Below are 27,232 nucleotides of genomic sequence, written 5' to 3'. Positions count from 1 at the left end.
TTCCTTAATTAGCTTGCATTTAAAAGAAAGACACCCTTACGATATATTAGAAAATATATAACCAACATAAACCCCTTCGTTTGCTCAAATTAGAAAATTGTAGTTAATCTGAATTATTATTAAATTATTCATCGCCTCATCAAGTACGTAATTTTTTTAAAAAATGATAATAATATACATACTCAATTTGTTAGAGATATGATATATCAGAAAATATATAACACAATTGCTTAGCTAAATTTTCAGGAAACCTCATTCAAAATTAAAAATAAAACTACGTAATAGTAACAACAAATTAACAATAAAATACCACGAAGTTGATATGAAAATTTCACAAATACTTATAAATCATGATTACTTCAACTTTGTGAGACTTCTTTGTATATATGGAAAACTACCGTAAATAAATAACAAGTAGATCAGAGTATTTACAATGAAAATTGTTGTTACATTTGTAAGTGGTCCAGGAATATATATAACCAATTTAGTAGACTACCAAAGTCCAAAGATTTGGTAAACGACATTATTATATAAACTGGGATTTTTTTTGTAATTAATAAATCACGTACACTAGTGCAATTATTTAGACGACCAACTAACTATAATAAGTACGTAGTATTATGAACATAGGAATATAGAATGTGCGGTCAACACGTGATAATGGGTCACTTATCACTAATTGAGTATATATATTTTGTAAATTATTTAATCACCAAGAAAATATTCATATTTAATTTTAATTTTTTTTTTTTCCCATTGGCTAATTATTATTATTTGGTGACCAACTAATGATAAAATGCAAAAAAAAAATAAAAATTATGAACATGTAGACACTTGATTGTGTCTCCCCAAAAAACCAAACACAGTGATGAGTACGTTTCATGTCTTTGATTATCAAGTTAGGTGAATAGTTGAAGAGTCTCGTGAATTTCCTTTAGCCTTGACCATTTCTAACTTTTCCCTAAATGTTTTAGACCAAAATCATTTGTTTCGTGCCTCTAAACCCAAAATCATTCATTTCGTGTCTTTGAAAATCATTCATTTCGTGTCCACTTTTTAAAAAAGTTCAAATTAGTTTGTTTTGGTCCATAATCTGGGTCCAATAATTATGTAGTTGGATGGAGTTTGAAAAGAGATTTCCAACGATATATTATAATCCCAAATCCGACTTATAATGAAGAAATTATGGCCAAAATACTAAAATGGGCCTAAACCGAGCCTTACCTACGACCCAATGACCATGTGGAGGGTCCATTAACCTTAACGTCATTCTTAAACCAATTAGGATTTATTATGAGTTTCTAGAATTCTCTAGAAGGTTGTTTTCAATCATAGACCCCTTAGGATTTATTAATAGCTTCTAGAATCTTCTAAAAGGTTTTAATTTATCCTATTTTTGAAAAGATAAAGAGTTAAGAATTTTTCATCGGATAAAACACTTGTTTTTCAATGATTTTAATTCTGAGCAAATTAGAATACGTACGGATATTCGATTAACCTAATTTGATTGGAAGTCGGATTCCGTACGGATTCTATCTTCTAAAAATATCGCTGAGCGATAGAAATATCGCGTTGCGATAGCGCCTGTTTGACTCCGAGTCGAATTCTGAATCTTTTTTTATCCTTCGACCCTCGTTTTTCCTTATAAATAGAGGTCGTTTCACCCTGTTTTCAATCATCAACAAGCTTAATCACCAACAATCATCATCTAATCCCCTCTCTAAACTAAAGCTTTTCTCTCTCTCTCTTTCTTTTTAACCTAGCCTAAACACATCCTAACACCTTCTTGGCATCATACACACCATACCTCCTTCACGAGCCTTGAATACTCCAAGCCAATCTCGAAGTTGCCTTCGACCACGACGTGAAAGGTTAATAGTTCTGAGGATTTGGTCCCAAATCTATATTTCAATTATTATTTGATTTATTTATTTGAATTAATCTTTCTTGAAGTTACTAACGTGTGTATTGTTTTGATAGAAAGAGATACGAGGCATCAAAGTAAGTAATTCGACTACTTAATTATTCTTTTAATTCCTAGTATCATGTTATAATGTTGATTTCTAGTATCATGTTTAGGGTAAAGCTTTGATTTTTATATTAGTGACATACTAGGGTTTGTTATGATCTGTTTAGTATTATACCTAGGATCTTGATAATCATGTTTTGATCATATTATGATAATGATGGTTGTTGTGTCAAATTTATGTTGCTTGATTATTCATGATTATTGCTATTGCTTGATCACGCCCTTTTCTGCAGGTTTAAAAGGAATTTGTACTTGAAATCACGCCTAATAAGATAATTAAGAATTTGATTTTAGGCTAATATGACTTTTAATTCAAGTGATCGCCAATAATAGATTTATTTGTGCATTAATAATCGACCAACGTAAATTAAATATGCTTAGGATTAATTTGATGAATGTATGTTGATCAGGCACATGAATATCATAAGAATTAAGTAGAGACCGATTTAGGGCGGGTTCAATCTCTTTTAGATTGGATTCGTACCATCATCCCTGAATATCGAGTCATGGTTCCGGACCACTATAGAGGTAGCGATCTCCGTGATCATGAATGGGGTGTAACCTTCACACCCGTGAACGGTTTACAAGTTCTTAAAACTTGTTGGCGACTCTTTTATCGCTAGCTTCCTTCCCTTTGGACGTCACCGTGCTTAAATGCATGATCATAGTGGGGCTCAAAGTTGATGTTTGAAATATTCCCTACGGTTTTCTACAACCTATGGTCAAGGAAAACACAAAGCACGATGCAAGCTTCTCACCAAGATTTCATGCTTTCTTCTTCTTTTTTCAAACCCTTCCCCAATAAGTCTAGTATAGGCACCCTCCATCATTTCTTAGATTTACTTTCATGACTTTGATTTTTTTACCCTTTCCATTTTCAATAAAATGAGCATTTATTTCTTTACATATGATCATTGCATTGCATTTTACTAAAAAAAAAAAAAAAAAAAAAAAAAAAAAAACCCATACTGAACTAAAACACAAGATATACCAATGATTTGAGGCACCCCTTGTAGCCACATCATATCACTTTTACCCCTTTTGAATATACAATCCTTTCTTGATAAACCACTTTAAGCCTCGTCTAACGATAGACCTTTATTTTTTCAACCCACATCTACCTAACCTTGGGATGGGATGGTGTGTAACTTATGCAATTTTCAAATCCAAGTACAAAAGCTTGAGTGATTGTTCCCAAAGAAAATTTCAAAAGTTCAAAAAAGTAATAAAAGTGAGCAAAAGGGCAAGTGTTTCAATGTCTTTGGTATGAACATGTCTCGGATTGCGTCTCTTATCGAGTGCTCTGCACCATGCCTGAGAAACATAAATGTCAAGTGAGTGATAGACTGCATGATTGGGATTGCCCACACTTATACAAAAGAAAATTCAAAAACAAATTTCAAATGCAAAAAATAAAGAAAAACGAGTTCAAACGTGAGAAAAACCTCAAGCATACAAATACCAAGATTCAAATGTAAGGTTGCACGCCTTGGGGGCTTATTTCGGTTCTTGAGCCTTTATCCTTTCTTCTTCAACCTTTACCCTAACACCGTTACAACCCTTAAAATACCTCTTTGAGGTGTACACACACTTGTGCGAGGTTCGGCTAGAGCTATGTTCGGCCTGATTCCTAACGGATACGTAGACAACTTCACATTGAGGTGCGGCCATAATAAAAATTCATTCATATTCACATTTATGCATGATCATATCAAAGGATCTCCAATGCTCATCCTTATCCATTTAGAGCTAGACTTAGGGGCTTGATCCACTTCATTAGCCTACCTAGCCTAAGAGTCACCATCATTTAGCTCTTCTCAAAATATTTTTCCACACCCCTAGCCTTTGCAGCTTAACCTGAGTGTCACTTTCGCACACTCACAAATACGTAGCCAAATAATCCTTCCCTTAGGAACCCTTTTGTCATGAATTTTGACACAACTTTGAAGCATGCCTTGTCATTTTAGAATAACACATTATAATAATCATCGTTGCACCACAAAGTATGAAGTACTTAGCCTCTGCGCCTAAGTTACCCAAATACTTTCATTATCAATAATCAATCCTTGCACCATTAGATACAACATCAACGCATACACTTGATTAAACTCATTCAACATGCAACATTACTCGATTCATTCTTTTCATTTTAAGGAAGTTCAACAAACTTCGCTTTTCACCAACACTTACACCTACACTTCATCCTTTTTTCACATCTTTCTTTTAGGGGAGAAAGTCGGTACCCTCCACAAAAATGACGAAAATTTTTATTTTTCTGCATTTTCGAGTTGCACGAGCACAATCACAACACAATCACCACATCGAATTGAGTATACACATTGAGTCGAGTTAATTTAAACACATTGAGTCACAAAATGAGTCAAGTAACACTAAACCTTGGGTCAACCCCAAGAAAACCACTAGCAAAGTCCATTGGCAATATTTGATTTTACAAGATACATCAAATCATCAAAGCTTCTGTTCGCAACCAATCGAACACTCTCACCATTTACTGTTTAAAGCTCTTTTGTTCAGAGACGAGTGGACATTCCTTCTCAAGCTCTTTTGTTCAGAGGCGCGTGGACATCCTTTTCAAAGCTCTTTTGTTCAAAGACGCGTGGACATTTTATTCAAAGCTCTTTTGTTCAGAGACGCGTGGACATCCTTCTCAAGCTCTTTTGTTCAGAGACGCGTGGACATCCTTTGCAAAGCTCTTTTGTTCAGAGACGCGTGGACATTTTATTCAAATCTATTTTGCTCAGAGATGTGTGGGCATCCTTTTTAAAGCTCTTTTGTTAAGAGATGCGTGGACATCGACGACTTTTGCTATGATTGAGGAGGTTGTCACCCTGATTTGAGAAGATGGTTCATGATGAAGCGGTCTTCGACGGCTTTCGCTATGATTGTGGAGGTTATCACCTGATTTGAGGAGATGACTCGTGATGTAGTGGTCTTTGATGGCTTTCGCTATGATTGTGGAGGTTATCACCTGATTTGAGAAGATAGCTCGTGATGTAGTGGTCTTCGATGACTTTCGCTATGATTGAGGAGGTTGTCACCCTGATTTGAGAAAATGGTTCGTGATTAAGCGGTCTTCGACGGCTTTCGCTATGATTGAGGAGGTTGTCACCTTGATTTGAGAAGATGTCACGTGATGCGACAATCTTTGACGGCGTTCACTAAGCATTGTGGAGGTTGTCAAAAAAAATTGATCTGACATGATGTCACCCAGATGCGTGTACTCGACGGTGCAAGATACGCGTTTTTAACTCCTTTATTTGTAGAACTAACGTTTTTCTATAGGTATCGGCGTTAAAAAGAATGATTTAGGATCGCAGAATGTTCTGAATCATTCTCCATCCCTATCGATCTACTTTGACTTTTGTTTTCGAAACTTACGTTTCTCCAAACTCAGTCAAAGTGGGGGCTTCTGTAGACACTTGGTTGTGTCTCCCCAAAAACCAAACCCAGTGATAAGTACCTTTCACGTCTTTGATTATCGAGTTAGGTGAAGAGTTGAACAGTCTCGTGAAGTTCCCTTTTGCCTTAACCATTTTTAACCTTTCCTTAAATATTTTAATCCAAAATCATTCATTTTGTGTTTTTGAAAATCATTCATTTCGTGTCCTCTTTATAAAATCGTCCAAACATGATTATTTTGGTCCATAATTCTGGTCCAATTATTGTGTAGTTGTATAGGGTTTGAAAAGAGCTTTCCAACGATATACTATAAGCCCAAATCCGAGTTATAACGAAAAAGTTATGGCCAAAATACTAAACCGAGCCCAAATCGAGCTTTACCTGCGACCCAATGACCGAGTGGAGGGTCCATTAACCTTAACATCATTCCTAAACCAATTAGGATTTATTATAAGTTTCTAGAATCTTTTAGAAGGTTGTTTTCAATCCTAAATCCCTTGGGATTTATTATTAGCTTCTAGAATCTTCTAGAAGGATCTAATTTATCCTGTTTTTGAAAAGATAAAGACTTAAGAATTTTACATCGGATAAAACACTTGTTTTTCAATGATTTTAATTTTGATAAAATTAGAATACTTACGGATATTCGATTAACCCAATTTGATTGGAATTCGGATTCTGTACGGATTCTATCTTCTAAGAATATCGCCGAGCGATAGAAATATTGCGTCGCGATAGCGCCTGTTTGACTCCGAGTCTGATTCTGACTCTTTTCTGATCCTCCGACCCTCTTTTTTTTTATAAATAGAGGTCGTTTTACCCCGTTTTGAATCATCGACAAGCTTGATCACCAATAATCATCATCTAATCCTCTCTAAGCTAAAAGCTTCTCTCTCTCTTTCTTATTTTCTTAGCCTAGCCTAAACACATCCCAACACCTTCTTGATACTTTTCCCTAATCACACACCATACTTCCTTCATGAGCCTTGAATACTCCAAGCCAATCTCGAAGTTGCCTTCGAGCTCGATGTGAAAGGTTGATAGTTTTGAGGGTTTGGTCCCTAATCTATATTTTAATTCTTATTTGATTTGATCTTTCTCGAAGTTACTAACGTTTGTATTATTTTGATAGAAAGAGATACGAGGCATCAAAGTGAGTAGATGTACTATCTTTAATTATTCTTTTGAAATAGAAATCATGCTTAGAATAATATTTTAATTCCTAGTATCATGTTAGGATACTTTTATGATTTTCTAGTATCATGTTTAGGCTAAAACTATGATTTTTATTTAGTGACATGCTAGGATTTGTTATTATTTCGTTTAGTATCATGCCTAGGATCTTACTAATGATGTTTTGATTGTGATGATGATTGTTGTGTCAATTAATCATATGTTTCTTTATGATTTATTGCTATTGCTTGATTACGCCCTTCTTGCAGGTTTAAAGGGAATTTGTACTTGAAATCACGCCTAATAAGATAATTAATAATTTTATGTTAGGCTAATATGATTTTAATTCAAGTGATCACCAATATTAGATTTATTTGTGCATTAATAATCAAACAACATAGATTAAACAGGTTTAGGGCTAACTTGTTGGATGTATGTTGATCGGAAAGCGCACATGAATATCATAAGAATTAAGTAGAGGCCGATTTAGGGCGGGTTCAATCTCTTTTAGGTTGGATTCGTACCATCATCCCCGAATATCCAGTCATGGTCCGGACCACTATGGAGTTAGCGATCTCCGTGATCGTGAATGGGGGTGTAACCTTCACACCCGTGAACGGTTTACAAGTTCCTAAAACTTATTGGCGACTCTTTTATCTTTAGCTTCTTTCCCTTTGGACATCACCATGCTTAAATGCATAATCACATTAGGGCTCAAAGTTGATGTTTGAAATATTCCCTACAGGACTTCAACCAAAAGCTAGCATGACATTTGAGTATTAGACCATCGTGACAAAGTCACAAGTTTACATTTCATTCAACCCTCGTTGATGAATATTTAGTGCTAAATATAAAGAGACTCATAGTTCATATTTTAAGTTTAAAGAACTTATGAATGAAGGGCGTGAATGCGTGATAGAATATAAAACTAATCATAAACCTCAAAAATTAACTTAGGCTCTGTTCTTTAGGGCTTCTCTGCTCTGCCAAAATCTGCTTTGCTATGTTGAAATCTGTTTTATTCTACTCTGTTGAAATCTGCTCTCTTCTACCAGAATATTAAAAAAACAGGGTCTTAATCTTTTTGGATAAACAGGTCTCATGATACCCAATAACAACACTTCCACAATACATGAAAAGGCAAAACTAGTAAACGATGTGAGAACGTTGGATCAGATGACTAAACGTAGATATATTACTCAAATAAATTATTATCTAACGACTCATGTGCTCTTTAGCAAGATCCATATTAAAATACTTTATTACTTACGTGGGCAAATCACATTTGACTTTATTAGCTTAAAAAAGTGGAAGAAGGAAACGAGTAAAGAAGAAAAATAAAGCTGAAATGGACATGACCTGTACGCTGATGTCGGTGAATTTCCCATTTTTTCCTTGTTAAGTTGTCATTTTATTTTTTTTATTGACAGATTGTTAACTTGTTGTCATTGTTTTTTCCAATAAACAAGATATTTTTCCGTTATTCCGAGTCATATTCTAAACATGTCACTTCTCTTTCATTCACCGCATTGGCTTCCTCTTGTTCACACTCACACAAGCTAGCAACAATTGTCACGCGTTGGATTTAACCAAACAGATAATGACTTGTGCTAAAATCCATCCGTTCAATTATAATTGCGCACTTAAATTACTAGTTTAAATTATATTATACCTATTTCGAATGTAAAAAAGTATTAATATATTGCATGTTTTTAAGTGTGCTTGATACCCGTTTAGTCATTTTTGTAGTAGTGTAGTAATATCCGACCCAATCCCAAATCAAAAAGTGATCGAAGAGCACGTAGGGAGCCTCAATGATCGAGGATGCATTATAGGGGAAAATATGATAGTTGAACTGCAAATGAGGAAAACGTTTAGTAGTGACTTAAAAAATTATAGGTGAAAGTTAGTTTTTGCTTTTGTTTTTTGTTATTTTAAGCAAGAAAAAAGTTTAGTTGGTTGTTGCATTATTATTAGGAAAGCAAAAGCTAATTCTTTGAATAAAACACATGGAGTATATATTCATTCTACCTTTAAAATGATACTACAAAGTATTATTGTAAGATTCCTAACATATTAGTTCAATAATATTTATTATCATGCATGGGTTCACTTTGATAAAGAGCAACAATCAAAGATGTTATCTTACAATGCAAATATATCCTAAATGTATATTCTCTATTGATAATTTGTATCAACTAGACTTAAATTAATTTTTATTGTTAACGTAGTTTCCCACTAATTTAAGATGACCGACTTCTTTAATTATGTATTTATAATTTTATACATACTTTAATTTGTAATTGTAGCACCTCTAATTGAAGGACATATTGTCCATGCTATTCTGAAAGAAATAATCATGTATTTGATATGAATTTTTGTGATGAAAACTTTCTAATTAATCAAGTCTAATTAGGAAGTTTAGTCTCAATCTCATAAAAATTTGATCTGACTTTAATAATATATATACTAGGTCAAGCTCGATTGATCTCAATTTCATCAACACATGACAAATTTTTTGTAAATTATTGCAAGTTATAAATTAATTATAGAAGAGTAATAATATATATGACGTTTATTTTACATACGTTAATATGATGTAACAGGACAATTATTTTAGAGCGTACGCTTACTGATAATTATGATTGTATACGGGCCTACGGCTAAAGTAGTAATCGACCTACTGGTAAAAGATAATAAGCAACATAATCCCCCCTCCCCATCCTCCACTGTCTCTTTCTTTACTTTTGATTATAGCGATTCGATCGCATGCTTAAATTAAATCCATGCCAACTTGCCAAGTATTGCTTATTGGGGGTGCATAAGCATTATGGGTAGCGTGGAATAGTTTATGTTGCAGCCAAACAGCACTAACGTAAAACTACTCTTATCTCTTATACTTCAAGATTGCGCGGGAACTACTAGTACTTACAAATCATATATTCCATACTTAGCTTTTTGCCACATTATATGTTTATATATTCTTGTTATTTTATGAGGTTGTCTTATTATTTTAGAGGCTAAGCTACATTTATATTTATATTATATACGTGGTCCAGAATTTATATTTATTAGGATTATTTACGTGTATTTTATGATGTCAGGAATATAGAAATATCCCTCTCCCACAAATTTATTATTCTTTGTGTATGGTGTTTCCAGCATTAACATCTTGTCTTTTTGCTGTTAACGAGTAGAATTCTAGGAAGTAATTCACTCGTTCATCATCTACTCGTAACTAACTACAAGATCAGATGACGCATTTTTATGCAACTTGTGCAATAGAAATACTTTTAGCTCAAACATATGAGATTGAAAAAGTATATGTTGGTGTACAACTTGTAATGAATTTATGATGGTTTGTTTCGTTTGTGGTAATAAATGACGATGTTTGATTATCGTCTCCGTAAGACTTCTACCATTCACTCGTTTGTACTGTATATAACTTACGACGTGTTTTTTTAAAGGTTAGGTAATAAATTAGATTTTTTTTTTTTTTTTTTAAGCTATCAAGTTGAACTAACTCTTCTCCTTCATTGTTGTTTTCGCTCTCAATCTAATCCCACGTGCAATTAAACCCTCTCACATTCTCTTCGATAAGTGGAAAGATTGAGTTTAAAGTACTGAAGTTACACTCGAGAGGAAACTCAATTTTATAAAAACATATTTCAAAAGTAAAAATGTAAGATATTTACATGTCATATTAATTTATTTCCTAAGTACAATTTCTCTATAGTAAAGAAAAAATTGAACAATCACCTTTTTTTTTTTTTTTTTTTTTTTTTTTTTTGAAAATTTAACAACAACAAACCAACCTTTGCTCCATTCTCCCAAAATGGACCAACCTTTAAATCTTCCCAAAATAAACACAAGTTTGTATTTTTTTTCTCGATATTAAACCAAGCAGGTAAGTTGACCTGTTATACCAAATTGCAATCCACGAGTAGTCTCCTCATTGGTTATTTTTTTTTTTAAGAAAAAATGATAATTTAAATAATTATTTATTTGATTTTAAAAATTTTGATAATAAAAAAAAACACCCTTTCCCCACCACTGCCAGCCTCTTCCCCTGCCGACGCCCAACCGATTTTTCGGCGCCGGAAACCACCACCCCTCCCTCTCTCCCACTCACGGCAGCCCAGCAATCCTCTATCCCCATTCCCGCTGCCCCCGACACCGCCCCTCCCCCCTTTTCCTACAACCAAAAATGCCACAAAAGCTTAAACGAATTAAGCCACGAATCAAGATTATCCTCGTGGGTGGGGGTCTGAGTTTTTTTCTTTTTTAATTTTATTTTATTTTATTGGTTAACTAGATTATCCTCGTGCGATGCACAGTTTTAATAAAAAAAATTATAGTATAGAACTCGTATATACAATGAATCTTTTCAATTTTGTCATAAATTCATTGGAAGGAGATTTCTTAAAAGAAATACAGTTTGAATATTTTAGGAAATTTCTGGATGTTTGAATATTAGTGTCAAGGAATTGAGGAGAAGGAATTATAGATCTTTAAATCAAAAGAAAGGAATACAATTGCTATTCAATTTTCTAGATTAAAGTTGTTGAAAGCTTAATTAGCTTGTTTACGAAGAAGTATCACACAAAAGAAAAAAAAATCCTTTCAGGAAAAAAAAAAAAAAAAACTATCACAAAAAAATGACATCATCAATGGTTTTAGGCGGGAAAAAATTTCATAAGAAAGCGACACGTATACAGTTTTGAGGAGAGATGATGTCAGCAATGTTTTATTTTAGTAATAGTTCATAGATTTTAAAAAAAGGTAATTAAAGGAAAATAAAATAGTGATTGTTGTTCAGGTCACAAGTAGGGGTGAGCAAATCGGGTACCCGATCAAAATTTTAGGATCCGGACCCGGAATTGGTTGGGACCGGGTCCTAAAATTTGGAACCGGAATTGGAACCGGTACAACCGGGTCCTAAAATTTAGGAATTGGAATTGGTTCCACCGGGTACCGGTTCCGATTCCGTTCTTCCGGGTACCCACTTATATATATAAGTGTTGAAATATAATACAAATCATAATATTTTTTTTGGTGTATTTTTACTTTTAGCGTTTAATACTTATATTTTTATATACATCAAGCTATTTTAATTATATTAAATATTAATAATTTTTTTTATTTTACTAATTAGTTAAGTTCAACATATTTTCGTTTTTTAAATATATTTTGTACAATATATGTTGGGTAACCGGTATAGCTAGTAAAGCAGAGAGAAAAATCTAGAAGTTTTAGGGTTTTGTTTGATAGTGGGTTGAGAGTTTTATAAGCATTTGGGCTTAAAAATAAAAATGGGCTGTACATAACTCTTTAGTTTCTTAAAAACACAAACAATCCACATACTATATCATATACAACCGGGTACCCAGTGGGTACCGGGTCCAAAATTTTAGGATTTGGAACCGGAACCGGTTACAACTGGGTCGGAAATTTTGGACCCGGTCCTGGAACCGGAGAGACCAGTTCTAAGTCCGAACCCGACGGGTCCTAACCGGTTCCGGGTCCGGTACCGGGTACCCTGGATCTTTGCTCACCCCTAGTCACAAGTCATTTTGGTTTAATATGGGAGAAAAAAAATAATACAAATTTGTGTTTATTTTGGGAAGATTTAAAGGTTTGTTCATTTTGGGAGAATGGAGCAAAGGTTGGTTCGTTGTTAAATTTTTTTTTTTTTTTTTTTTAAGAATTGAACAATCACCTAAATGAATAAATTTTAACAAAATTGTTGTATTGATATATGTTTGGCATAACAATTTTTTGTAAGAAAATTGTGAGCTGGATAGTGAATGAAATCATTGGGCTGATAACATGTTAAATGGGCTACCATTCAAAGATGAATAAAAATCCAAGATCTGATTAAAAGCTAGATTTTGGGCCCAGTACACTGCACCAGATTATTATATGAAAAAATTAATATTTTTGTTCTTATATACTGAAATTATAATGAATCTCACTTTTTTTTTTTATTTTTTTTTTTTTATTTTTTATTTTATAATATTTGTTATTAAATGTATTTTTTTTTTTGTTTAGAGAACCACAAGAGCAGGTGATGTGAATCGATCCCAAGATCGCCTAAAACTGGGAGGGGAACTCTAACTACTTGAGCTATCCCTCACTCTCTTATTAAATGTATTTTGGTAAACGATAACATTCTTAGCGTTATAGCCAATGTATATAATCGTCTCTGGAGCAGGATTCTGGAATGTTTCTATTGACTGGCTGATGCTGTCTGAGTTCACTATAACTTGATGGCCTGCACTCTTGAATCTTTCAATGCTCAAACACTTTTCTAAATTCAGGAAGAGGGAAAAAACACAACTTAAAAATGAACTCATACTAAATTTCTTGTACTTAGCTTGTATCAAATTTTTAAGAACTCGCCTGCTCAAGATTTAATTTGCATAAGATAACCAAGATTCCATTACTTTCACTATTATACAGCAACGTTCACTCCTTAAACTACTACTTTCCTCGTCATGTATTCAATTCTTTTTTCGAGAATGAAGGCGAGCTCTGAGTCAAATGATCAAAGGATCTCCCTTGCATTTCTCTTCTTAGCTTAACTTCTGCTTCTATGTAGTGTACAATTTATAGTGGCAACTCTGGTACGGAATGTTGTGCACTTGTACATGTCTGGGTTTGCAGGCTTAATGATATTTTCGTAAGTAAAGTGATCTTGTGAACTCGATAATACATAAATATGATTTAAACTTGTTGAGTACATTACAATTTTATTCTCACCATTAATCAGCAGACTAATGAATATTAACCAAAACTAGGATACACATGACATTTATACTAAATCAAGAAAACACAAATTTGCAGATATACTGTCATTTTCACTACCACAACCTTAGCCTCAGGTTGAGTTTATTAAGCAAGGATCTCTTCAATTGGTTTGGACTCAAACTTGGTTTTCTCTAGCTCTTCTACCTTTGACTGCTGCTCCTTAGCGAGCTTCTTAAGGCGTGCAAGTTCAAGGTCCTTGCCCATCTTCTTCCTGTACATCTCTGCAAAAGTGATGGGCTCTTCTAGAATCGGCTTTTCTCCTTCTCTTATAGCCAATGGGTATACTATCGCCTCTGGGGCTGGATTCTGGAAAGTTGCTATTGACAACCTGCTACGGTCTGAGTTCACCACAGCCTGGTGGTCTGCATTCTTGAATCTCCCATTGCTCAAATACTTCATAATCCAAAACAAGGAAAAACACAATATAAGGTGAAATCGTAGTAAGACTAAGAATACTCATGTTTCCTGTACTTAGCTTGCAGCAATATTGTAAGAACTTACCTGCTCAAGAATCAAGATCAAACTACGCATAATATATGAAACCATGATTCAACATTTTCACTGTTATCAATATATAACCATGATTCAACATTTTAAATATCAGTTTGGCTCATGTTATGAGATGTGACAAAGTTTTACACGCTGTCACTGGCCTACCGAAACCCTCCTCTTTTATCCAGGCTTGGAATTGGCAGTGTGATGAAGCATTGGATCGTAAGGGATGGAGGAGGAAGATTTTTGTGGATGACACACACGGAATAATCAAATTTGGTTCATATAGCCGACCCCACTTATGGGATTAAGGCTTTGATTGATTGATTCAACATTTTAAATCTATCACTTGATTTAAGGGGTAGCATATAGGTAATTCAATCATAAATCACTATAAAATCCAGAGGAAGTGATAACTTTTTCCGCACATCCTTAATTAGTATACGCAACTATTAATTTAGGATGAAGAGAGTAATAGTTTATTGGTTGTAGCTACCATGAGACGAGAAGGAAAATGGTGGAAACACGGGGAATTGATGATGACTACTGATAACCTAGAAAATACATACCAACCTAACCGGGCTCTAACATTGCAACTTGTTAATTTATAAGAAGTATCTGTCTTACCTCATGAATCCTACACATCTAACAGTCGAAAAAATGATCCCCCTACTACCGGTAATTATAGAAAGCATCAAAGCAACAAATGGAAAGGTGAATGGAAAACACTAACATAAAAATAGGCAGAGTTGATATTACTTACATGACCATGGTCACCAAGGTTGACCACAAAGGCACCAGGAATCGGCTCAACAGTGATCCAAGTCTTACCACCATCACGAGTAGCCTGCAGACCGCCTACATCATCTTGAAGGAGGAGGGTGATGGTACCAGGGTCAGTGTGGCGTTTGAGCCCAAGAGTAAGGTCAGGCTGTGGGCACTTGGGGTAGTAATTCACCACAATTTTCTGGTCCATATCGACACAGGCCTTAGTGAGGGCCTCAGCCTCAAGACCCATGGCCTCAGATAACACCCCAAGGAGCTTGCAGGCTAAACCCATCAACTTCTCACTGTACTGTTCTGTCACATTCCTCCACCCTTCGGGCTTGTCAGGCCATCTCGAGTAGTCTCTACTCTTGATAGGGTATGAGAAGTAAGCTACCATTTCCCTCCAGTCTTGTACTGCCTCTCCCTGCAGTTTGAACAATCATGAACGAGTTTTGAGTATGAGTGTCTAGCTTTGCTACATTGATAATTGAAAATGGATATACAAATTAATTAATCAATTTTTTTATGTACTAGTTTGATTATCATCATTTTTGAGTGTTGACCTCTATACAAGTAAGTTAAGTATATATATTCCAAACTAAACTTACCAAATTCGACACAATGGCACAATGCCTACCATTGGTCACAGGACTCACAACAAAACTACTACACCACACCTCTTATCATTAGCACCACTAGTCCACATCAACTTCCCCTTAATGCGCCCACAACCATTAATTTTCCTTCCATTGCCAACCCTCACCTTCTCGACTTCTCCACCTTTTTATTTAACCAACACCACAGCCTAAATTAGTGCTAGTAATCTCGGACTTGACAATAACCTGACATGAAGTTACTGAGAGAAACCCGGAAACCTATTGGTTCTGCAGAGCTAAGCCGGTAAAACCCAACCAAAATTGAACCAAAACAAACCCAAATTCAATCTAATTTGACACAAAATCTAAGCCAAACCCAACCAACTGACACCCAAAGCCTAAACCTCTCAAAACTACCAAGTTTCAATCACATACCTCAAATCTAAACGGATCCCCAACTTTGATAATGAAATTTCATAGAGCTCACTACTAGTAATTAGTAATTAATAAAGATCCTAGAAAAACATGGCTCAATAGAGAGGGGTTTTTTGGTCCTTGTGGAAATCTTAGAGATCATCATACTTCTTTGAAAAGGACATCCAACATTGACAAACAAATTTTAATTCATTTGTCCAAGTCCTGGTATTAGCTAGCACTTGTTGAAACTTCAAAATTGTGAGAAAATAACAAAATTTATTGACCATTTCAATCTAAGATTCATCGAGCTTAAGAACTGTTGCGTCAAACAATAATTAGCGTATTAGTCGCAAAAAGTAATAATATAGGCAAGATTTGATTTCTTAGCTTGATTTATGAGAATCACACCTAAGGCCCTTAGTACACAACCTCAAGTTGGCACCCAATCATAATTTCGTCACAAATGCATACTTTTTTTAGTAATGTGACAGGAAAGTATTGGTTTTAAGCACAACTAATCAAATGCTTACTAATTGGAGAATTATTATAAATCATTCTTTGGATTTAAGCTTGTTAACCTATAGTTATCAATAGATGTGTAATTTGATTATTTAAAGTCTTTAGTCAATTGGTCTTGTTACTCTAACAAAATATATAATCAATTGAAAAATAGAAGTTGTTAGATGACTTGATAATAAAACAGTATACATGCGCATAACTTAGTTGACTATCAAATAAACATAATGTAAAAAATCACACTTTTGCGCCCTCCATTTTTTACAAGTGCTCCATTTCTACAATTGTAAATATTTCACCTATGATATTTTTAATTAGCATAATTTTAAATTATAACAATTGAAAATTAATAATTTATTTATTGAGACGATTTTAACAATTACCTATAAAACTATATTACTTCTACATTTCATGTATAAATCACTAACATTAATACAAATAAGTCCAGTGAATAGTGTAAAAACTAAAAAGTGTTTAACACGTAACTTTTTTGAAAATGGAGAGAACTGAATTACCTGAAGATGACTAGAAACAATAAAACCACCCTTTTTACCACCAGACATATCAAAGCGAAGCTTCTCTTCAGGAGGAAGAGCAAAGAATTCCCTAGCCAAACGAGTCATATCCGCAATAAGATCACCTTCAATACCATGATCCACAATTTGAAAAATACCCCATTCTTCGAACGCTTCCACAATCTTGCGACAAATAGAGGCTCTCTTGACTTGATCTTCGCCATCAGAATCGATGCCGGCGAGAGATATGACGGGAATATCGTGGCTAAAAACGTTATACGCCACCTTAGGACGCTCATCTTCGTCTCTTACGAAGCTTGGGTTTAGAGTTTTCTCGCCTTCTAATGCTGTCAAAGTTTTAGGCCTTTCTGCCATTTTTGTAGTGATTAAATTATTAATACACTATGATTGTATTGAACATAATTTTTGTACTAGAATTATTGAAGTTGAATTATGAGCTCTTTGTTTTTTGGTGTGTGAGTTTATATACCAGTATATAAGTATTATAGTTGTGTTACAATATATTAGGGGAGAAACGTAACTACCTATCCCAAGTTGACGGTACCACCAAGGCCTCGTGCTTCTACGCCAACTACTCGCTTGTTTATTTACTTGTAACTCTCTGACTTTAAAAAAATAAAAAAATAAATAAAATTTGTTACAAATCTAATTTTACATCTTATATAATTGTAATTCACTACAATCCCCCAAATCCCCAATACTCAAATTATATTAATTATTATTATTTTTTAAAATTTACTAAATGTTGTACAAAATAATCTAAATGCAGGATTTTAAAAATGAGACTTTAATATTTTATACACTATACTACTCTTATTATAACCCAATGTAATTCCAATCCTCATTATTGAAGTTTTGAACATGAATTTGATTTTATTGTCATGCAATACAATGAAGCTGAAATTCAATTGGTAAAAAATAAAGGCCCCCGAAAATTATAACCGATAGGTAGTGAAGGGCCCCAGAAATTCAATCCGGTAGTAAACTAAAGGTCCCAGAAATCATAGCCGGTAATAAACTGAAGGTCCCGAAAATCATAACCAGTAGTAAAATTAAGGTATCAAATTTTATTTTATATAAATTAAATCAGGGTCTCGAAAATGAAGGTATCTAAAAATATTTTACATAAGTTAATTTGTCCAATAGTCATATTAAAATAAGTACCTTAGAAAATAGTCGAAATAACGTTCATCATTATTGTCCATCAAACCTTACAAAGTTCGAACAGATGAATGGTTGAAGACTTTGAGATATGTTTACAAGGAAAACATTAGGGTATAAATAGGTATAGGCGGAAAGAGGGTAGATTAAAACAAGATTAAGATTGAAAATATAAAATTTATTAAAAACTAAATTTTCCTGTATTTAGGTAAAATCATACCTGCATTTAGTACCTTCCTATTTTATTTTATTTTTATTATTTTTTTTAACACCAATAACTACCTATTCCACTATTTATTTATTTATTTATTTTTGTATTTTTTTAAGGGATAACAATAACTACCAACATTTCACTTTGTGTTGTTTCTTTCGCGTATAATATATCGCGTGCAAAGCACGAGTATACTCTAGTTTTTTTTTAAAACAATAAGTATATGGGTGCACACGATTATTGACTAGAGAGATAGATAGAGCAATGAGATTGTAACTGAGAAAAATTCCTCTTTCCGTTATCTTGAATGTGAATGTAACACTTTGACTGGTACATGATTTTAAAAATACTCCGTAATAATTTATGCAATTATCTGTTTTAAAAATACACCACTTCAAACTATATTTAATCTATATCTAAGAATTTTACAATTATATTGGACTTAATGTCGATGTATAAATTTCTTGACCTTAAACAAGAATTATTTTATCTTTGTCAAAGTGTACATAAATTCTACTGTACAGTGCTGCCTGCCTATCTTTCAATCGAGTGATAATCTCAGCGTCAAATAGTGTACCTACTAAAGCGCCTACTTGGCCGTTTTTGCTCCTTCCGTTACACTTACCTACTACCATCATATCATTGATTGTCCCCTCTTCCTAATAACACTCCAACTTCATTTAATTATATTTTTCTAGCAACTACAATTAATGATCTAATTTCAATAGTAGTTTGGTCGAACATAAAAAATAAAAAATCTTAAAAAGATGTTATTTCGCATGTATACATGTTCCAAGATAGAATGATGTTGTTTGGTTGAACATGAGAATTAGAATATGTTTAGTAATTTTTACTGAGAAGGTATTGGGTGCGGATGACTTGTTGACTGATATGTTTTATATGTTGGCTGTTATGGTTTTTGTATTGGCTAATATATATATTTCTTTTGTTGTCTGAGTTTTTTTTTTTTTTTTTTTTTTTTTTTTTTTTCCCCTTTTGTTGGCTGATATCAGACATTATTTGGCTTATATGTTTCTTTAGTTGTCTGATATATTTATTTTGTTGTCTGATATGTGTATTTTAATTGTTGTCTAATATGTTTATTTTGTTGGCTTACCTGTTGCTTTTGTTTGCTGATTTCATCCTTTTGCTGGCATATATGCTTCATTTGTTGGCTGATATGTTCCTTCTGTTGACTTATTTGTACTTTTTGTTGGTTGATTTCATCCTCTTGTTGGTTGATATGTATCTTTTATTGGCTGATATGCTCCGTCTCTTGGCTGATAAGTACATTTTATTGGCTGATATATTACTCTTATTGGCTGATATATATCTTTGTTGGATGATACGTTTTTATTAATGTCTGATATGTTCATAATATTGACTTATATCAAATATCAATTGGCTGATATGTATTATTTGTTGGCTAATATGATTAACGACATAACATACTAACATAACATATGCTTGGCTCTCATTTCCTTCCTCTTTTTCATTTCTTCTTTTCCTCTTTCCCCCTGTTCCCCTCTTTTTCATTTCCTTTGTTCCTCTCTTTTTCATTTCAATGAAACAACACCACCGTCCACCTCACCCACCAACCACCGCACCACCAACCACCACATCACCAATTGAACCCACCAACCATCGACGCCGACGCCACGCCATTAGGACCTCCAATTGTAAGTTTTTTTGTTTTTTTTTTCGATTTAGGGTTATTTATTTGTTTTAATTTGTGATTTATTTTGATTTTGGGGATTTCGTTTTTTTCTTTGTATTATTTGGGATTTCACAAATCGCAAATTGCTTCCAAGTAAATTGCAAATTGGTGGAAGAAAGAGGAGAGAGAAAGGTTCAGTTTTCTGATTTTCAGAGAGAAGAAAAGTGAAAAGGCGGCAAATGGAGAATGGTCGCACCAAACATTGGGTGCGAACATCCGCACCCAATAGTTTGTGATTTTTAATAGGGTGGATAAGCAACTTCATTATACGGAAAGCAAAATTTTCTAAGAAGCTAAAATGAATTCTTATGTTTTTGTCAACAAAACAATACAGAACTAAAATCTTTTAATTTTTAGGAAGTTCGATCTACTTTTCATATCATTTTTTATGGCATTTGCCTTTTTTCATTGCATGTTTGAGATTATCTAAAATAAAAATAAAAAATCCAGCAACTTTCACTAGTAGAAAAAAGAAAATGCGCACCAGTTCAAAACCGGCTTTTCGCATAGTTTAGATTTGAGGGGTGCGAATAAGTGAAACTTTTCACACCGGTTCAAAACCGGTGGTAATAACACTTATTCGCACCGGTTAACCGGTGCGAATAATGCCTAAAAAAGTTTTTAAAAAAAGTTATTCGCACTGGTTAACCGGTGTGAATAATACCCAAAATTTTAAAAAAAAAATATTATTTTTTTTTGCATTTTTTTCATTTAAATTGTAGCTTACACACACACGCACACATATATATATATATAATATCATAAAATACATATATATTCATCAATAACTTGTAATTTTACATTTAAAAAAAAAAAAAAAAAAGCTGCAGCATCAATATTTTTTCTAAGCTTGGGAAATTCAGCAAGAGACACACGCTTAGCAGGCAGATTTTCCCCCTTATGTCTATGCGCAGGTTCATCTAAAAAAATTTCACACAAACTGGTTAGCACTTAGGCTTGAGCACTATGAGCAGTATATGCTGCACCAGTCCAGCAAAAAAGCAGTGGTACAAGAACATCTAGGTGAAAGAATCTGAGGTTGAAAGCAGATATGACATTATATTTTGACACCTTATAAAGCAGATTGCATGGTTTGCTTAGCTTATTACGAATGATTTTTGACATTGGAAAGCTACAATATTAGGTAATATTAGTGGTGAATTAAGGTAACACACATAAGCTCGTAAAAAATTAGATGTATCATGGAAGCAGACACTTTGACACATGAAATGAAAATATTATGTGTCAGTCATACCAATCAGAAATCAAATCAAAGAACTATTGATGCTAATTTGCGTCCAAAAAAAAAAAAACTGATTTTACACTATAAAGAACCTTCTCTTACAGAATCCACCAAATCTACACCTTATACTTTTTAAGTAAATTACAAACAACGGCAATCAAAGCCACTTAATTAAAGCTTGGGACTTTAAATGACATTAGTAAAACAGAATGTTAACAAGATCAACAAATAAAATACAAACAGAATGTTTTTATCAACAAATGCTTCCCTATGTTATAAATATCGTCAAATAAACGATAATGCTAATGCTACACTTGAATCAATTACCACATAATTGGCTAAAAATTAAACAAATCATCACAACATGAACAAATCATACATTCTCACAACTCCAATCAAACAGAAAACCTACGACAAGGCAAAAGCAATGACAAATTTACAACTTAAACTAAAATCAATAATTACATAAGCTGCTAAGTGTAAATTCTACAATTACTCACTAATAACAAGATATTTTTTTTTTAATATGTTCATGTTAAGAAAAGCATAATATCACGGACTACAAAAATTCACACCAGCAACAACAAAGTGGCAGCATCAAATAGCAATTTTACATCCCACACACAAGCTAAGCAGCAGGCCACGCACCACACAAAGAAGAAACATAAGCAGTAGCAGGAACACTTTACCCACAATAAAACGCAGCAAAATAAGCAACATGCAGCACCCAACACACACTAAGGCACCACGAGACACAGTACAACACCATACATTCAACACCCAACAAAATGAAGAGTTTCATGCAGCCAAATTCAGCTATTCATAGAGCATAAACTTATTCATATCATTATAAAGGACATGTTCCTCTACTAGAATGACAATCATTATTTATCAAATCGAAGAGCAAATAATCACAAAAAAAAAGTAAATAAAAATTAGAAACGACCATATCTGTGCATCATACCTTGTGATATGAGGATTGGGCATATAGACTCATAGTAGGGAAACTTCTGAGCTGAGGTTTAGTATGTGGAGCTTGTGATGAGAGAGTTCTAGAAGTCTGAATCAAGTCCTTCAAAGCAAATGGTGACCAATTTAGCAAGTAGCAACAACAAACATGTAAAAACCAAAGAAAGTGATTGGTGAGCCCCAACAGAAATTAAAGAAGTAAGTAACAAACTCACATGAGACACTGGATGAATATAGACTACCTATCTTGGCCTTCCAAAGATGCCCTACAGGAGTTGACACATTCACTAGGTGATCAAGTGAGCAAATTTTCAATATAGTCTCTTCCTTGTTATTAAAGCTAGAAATATCAAATGAAACTCAGATTTCGGTCACAAACTAATACAATCATCGAATAACACATTACTGATTCAGTTACAATACAACAACCAATTTCATCCCTAGAAGAAAATATTAAAAATATGTTATTAAAGCTAACACAACCAAAATTAATTGAAATTGGGAAGAAATTGAACTATTAAAAGCAAAAACTCAGCAAAATAAATATTAGGGGAGCTAATTCACTCATTGAATAATTTTTATACACAAACATATCATTTTTAGCCCAAAATCCAATTCAGAAATCATATAATTCCAAAATCTTAAATGCAATTATATATAAAAAAAAAAAAAAAACAATATCAGTGAAATGATCAAACTCGGCTGCCATAAATTAAATCAAGCAAATCCTAAATTACAGGGGAAAAAAAGCAAATAAATCATGGGAATCTAAATGTTGGGTGAGGAGTAAATTTAATAGAAGACAAATTCAAGATCTATATGTAACTTAAAACCCTAAGAGGAGAGAGGCAGAGGCGAACCCAGGAGGAGTGTCGGCTTCCCTAAATTCTTTCGTGGTTGCCCTTCTTCAACAATGGAGCTTCGATCATCATTAAAAAACGAATCACAATCGTTGATGCTCATTATGGTGACTCGTCAAGGCAGCCATCCTCAGTGCTGTGAGGAGAGAGAGTGAAAGAAAGAAAGAAGGGAATAAGGAGATAGAAGAATGAGATAGAGTGTGGGCCAGCGGTGGAGTCAAGAAAAAGGAGGCGAGAGGAATGCTAGCTGTGAGGGGGGAGAGAGGGGGGGATGCTACTGTATGTTAGGAAGGAGTAATAAGAAAAAAATACGGAAGTAATAACATAGTAAGGGCATCGGTTTACCGGTGCCCTTTGTAACCTTTTAAGCCTCTTTTTTTTTTTTTTTTTTTTTTTTTTGGATCTATACTTGCGTTTTTGGCATGCATCGGTTTTGGATAATCGGTGCTTATTCGTCGGTGCTCACTTATGTTTTTCCACTAGTGTTTTCTGTGTGGCTGGCTATACCGTGTAAACCCTATAATTTATCCCTGACCAAACGAATAATCCCTGAATAAGTAACCCCTACAAGTAAACCTTAACCAAACGAGTAACCCCCTACATATAACCCCTAACCAAACGAGTAACCCCGGCCATACGGTGTGACCAGCCACATATAAAAAATTGTGAAAAAAATCTAGTTACTAATTGAAATTGGAGTCTTGAAAGAGATCCTTGGGAAAAGGATATTTAATTACTCGAAATAAGAGTAGTGGAAAATTTATCTCGCCAAGTATTGGTACAACAAATTTATCTCACCAAGTATTGGTACATACTTGTGTGAATTGAACCAAAAAAACAAATATTATGACAATTTTTGCAAATAATATCAACTTTTTATGAGACAATAAAGATACCATTAAATGTTGTAAAAAAAAATACAAAAAGATACCATTAAATGAAAAAATAGTATCATTAGATAGTGTAATGGTCTTATAACCTTTTTAATGGTATAAATATGTCATAATGTTTTTTAAGTAGTACAAATAGAGTTTTATTGACTAGTGAATTTCAATAATTATACTAAGAGAAGGTATTGGGTGTGGCAAGCCGCACCAAAGAATTCGTGTGGCAATTATATATGATATGTAGTTGGAGGATATGTATTATTTGATAGAGGATATGTACAACTTGTTGGAGGATATGGGTTATTTGATAGAGGATACATATTATTTGTTGGAGGATACGTACAGTTTGTTAGAGGATATGTAATATTTGATAGAGGATATGTACAATTTATCTTTGATAGAGGATACGTACAGTTTGTTAGAGGATATGATGTAGTATTTGGTGGAGGATATATACATGTACAATTTATTAGAGGATATGTAGTATTTGATAGAGGATATGTACAATTTATCTTTGATAGAGGATACGTACAGTTTGTTAGAGGATATGAGTAGTATTTGGTGGAGGATATGTGTTATTTGATAGAGGATATCTATAGTTTATTAGAGGATATGTATTATTTGATAGAGGATATGTACAGTTGGCTAATATGTTTATTTTGTTGGCTTACCTGTTGCTTTTGTTTGCTGATTTCATCCTTTTGTTGGCTGATATGCTTCATTTGTTGGCTGATATGTTTAATACTACCTTCGTTAAATGTTATCTGCAACTTTTGCCAAAACGGGATGATCAAGGTTATGTGCAACTCTCTCTTTTCTTTCTATTTTTAGTAAACAAAAACCCTGGAATTTACATATTTGCCCTTACTTAAAAATTTTAATTTTCTTAATTTTACCCTTATCTTATTTTAATCACAATAACCTTTTTAATATAATCTAAAATCATTAACCTAATTCAACCAACCCCATTTACTCATCTCCTAGTCTACCCACCAGGCCACCACCCATTCATCTCTTTCTTCAACCTCTCTTTCAACCTTTCACCCTCTTCATCTCTTTCAACCTCTTCATCCCTCCTCCCTCACGAGTCATAACCACCGCCCCTCCCACCACCATTCTCTCTCCTCCTTCACGACCACCTTCCATCCCACCACCTTCTTTCTCCTCCCTATGACCACAACCCTTAGCTCCCACCACCAACGAACGATCCTCTTCATCTTTCCTCCCTCACAAGTTTCAGTTGAAAATGATGTGCGATTATTTTGGGTCTTGTTTGAATATTCTGGGTTTTGTTCGATTTTCTGAGTTTTGATTTCGATTTTTTGGGTTTTGATTTCGATTTTCTGAGTTTTGATTTTCTGGATTTTGATTTCAATTTTCTGGGTTTTGATTTTCAAGGTTTTGATTTCGATTTTCTGGGTTCTGATTTCGATTTTCTGAGTTTTGATTTTCTGGGTTTTGATTTCGATTGAAGGTGATGATGATGGTCGGATTTCTGGGTTAGGGTTTTAAGGCGTGGGTTTTGGGTTTTATTGAAGGTGATGATGGTGACGATTTCTGGTTTAGGGTTCTAGGGCGTGGGTTTTAGGTGTTTTGGGTGACAATTTCTGGAATTCTTGGTTTGGGATTTCTTTTCTAGGGTTTTTAGGTTAGGGAGGGGAAGACGAATGAGGGGTTGTTTGTTTGGAGGTGGTGGCCTGGGTTTTTGTGGGTGTTACAGTGGTGATTTCGTGGGGATGGTGGTGGTTTTCGTGAGGGTGGTGGTGGTTTCGTGTGGGTGGTAATGGTTTCGTGGGGTTGGTAGTGGTGGTGGTTTCGTGGGGGTGGTAGTGGTGGTGGTGAAGGCGGCGGTGGTGTTGGTGAAGGCGGTGTAGGTGGTGTTGGCTGGTCTTGGTGGTGGCAGTGGGTGGTTGATTAATTATCCAAACATTCTCTCTCCACCTTAATTACATAACACAAGTTCCTTAACTTTCTTTAATCTTTGCCCCTTAAATTTTGCATTTGCTTCCGCAAACTCTCATTTTGTTGCAGATAACATTTAACGGAGGTAGTATGTTGGCTGATATCTATCTTTTATTGGCTGATATGTTTAATATGTTGGCTGATATCTATCTTTTATTGGCTGATATGTTTCATTGGTTGGTTGATTGTTCCCTTTGTTGGCTGATATACATAAAAATAATTAAAAGGTCAACAATGGCGGAACCTCCATTGAAGGTCCCGTACTAAGCTCATGGTTATAACATAACTTGCTCATTTCTCAACCAAAATACATACATTTGTTATCAAAACACTCACAGTACGATTCAACATATTTCAACAATTATGCATCACAAGAAAGCCCCAATTCAATCTTTTTTGGGCATATTTCGGAAAAATCGAGAATCTCAAGCAATTATCAAGCCAATTCAAGCATAAATCATGGACAAATATAATCAACAATCTTTATTTTCTCTCTCCTCTTCATCCTCTTCAATTCTCTTAAACTTTCTCTCTTCCGCCATGGATGACATCTTTGATCCCGACAAGTTTCTCGCTGTCGACGATACCACCGACAATTACAACGCCGCCGATGGGAGCGATCATTGGTATATCAATTTTTCTGGCATGTGAGGTGTTAGTGGAAAAAGAGAAGAAAATGGTGTATGAATGAAACGCAGGACATTGAGGAAGATAAGAAGTTTGGGGTAGTTATTAGGAACGACGTACAAATAGCCGCACCCAATAGTTTGTGTTATACTAATGTGGTATCTGATAGTAACATTAAGACTCCAGTATATGATATTATATACCATTAAAATTTAAAATTTCACATAAATTGATCAACGTACCTTGATTATGTATCCAAACTTACTTGATTAATCTTGACTGCTATGATTAGAGGACTACCTAGGCCTTAGCTAGCTAGTAGGAATAATTTGATAGGTTAAGCGCCAAGGGTAGTCAAATTTGACTAGATTTTGTGGTCTCAACATCTTCTTGAATTCTTTAACTATGTTAATACTATGAAAAGTTGATGATTTGTAAGGAAATGACACTGCCCTTTTGCATATGTAGATGGTGAGACTCAAACTTATACCTCAAAGTTACAACATGATCGATTGAATTTCTCACCATTTCCACCAAACTTATTTGGTTAACACAATGTAGTAGATTAGAAGTGGTATAATTAAAGCAAATGTTACACATAATAACAAAATACGTACGCTAGATAAAAAGATTCAAAACCAACGTAATTCAAAATAAAATAAATCACACCAAATTAAACATCATAGTGTTACACATATAGTACGTATATATATAGTATTGATTTATCAAGGATGCAATTTAAAGGACAATCCAAAACCTTCAAGTTTTTGTTCTATCAATTTCTTCATTCTTCCCGCCATGGAATCGGAGAGATAATGAGTCCACCTTCAAGTTTTTG

The 27,232-nt window shown here is 34.1% G+C and overlaps 1 protein-coding gene and 1 long non-coding RNA gene across 2 annotated transcripts; both read right to left on the bottom strand.

Annotated features, from left to right (window-relative positions):
• Window positions 1-13,314: 13,314 nt before the first annotated feature.
• Window positions 13,315-17,447, bottom strand: LOC110694697 (naringenin,2-oxoglutarate 3-dioxygenase-like). Its single transcript, XM_021871864.1, has 3 exons — window positions 16,737-17,447; window positions 14,688-15,116; window positions 13,315-13,825 (listed from the first exon to the last, which is right to left on the bottom strand). Exons 1-3 carry the CDS (start codon window positions 17,109-17,111, stop codon window positions 13,517-13,519), a joined length of 1,113 nt encoding a protein of 370 aa, XP_021727556.1. The 5' UTR covers window positions 17,112-17,447; the 3' UTR covers window positions 13,315-13,516.
• Window positions 17,448-20,638: 3,191 nt separating this feature from the next.
• Window positions 20,639-23,408, bottom strand: LOC110694696. Its single transcript, XR_002505925.1, has 4 exons — window positions 22,919-23,408; window positions 22,274-22,324; window positions 22,054-22,161; window positions 20,639-20,766 (listed from the first exon to the last, which is right to left on the bottom strand). It is a non-coding gene; the product is annotated as an uncharacterized LOC110694696 (long non-coding RNA).
• Window positions 23,409-27,232: the final 3,824 nt, after the last annotated feature.

The sequence above is a fragment of the Chenopodium quinoa genome, unplaced genomic scaffold, assembly GCF_001683475.1.
Source record: "Chenopodium quinoa cultivar QQ74 unplaced genomic scaffold, ASM168347v1, whole genome shotgun sequence".
Classification (NCBI taxonomy): Eukaryota; Viridiplantae; Streptophyta; class Magnoliopsida; order Caryophyllales; family Amaranthaceae; genus Chenopodium; species Chenopodium quinoa.
The sequence above is the reverse complement of the archived record's forward strand: the minus strand, read 5'-3'. Positions and strand labels throughout refer to the sequence as shown.

Bases quoted from the DNA above. Each gene is read 5' to 3' on its own strand.
- LOC110694697 (XM_021871864.1), bottom strand. From the start codon at position 17,111: ATGGCAGAAAGGCCTAAAACTTTGACAGCATTAGAAGGCGAGAAAACT. The intron at 15,117-16,736 runs GTAATTCAGTTC...TTCAAACTGCAG, and splicing joins TTGTTTCTAGTCATCTTCAG to GGAGAGGCAGTACAAGACTG. The intron at 13,826-14,687 runs GTAAGTAATATC...TGGATTATGAAG, and splicing joins ACCTTGGTGACCATGGTCAT to TATTTGAGCAATGGGAGATT.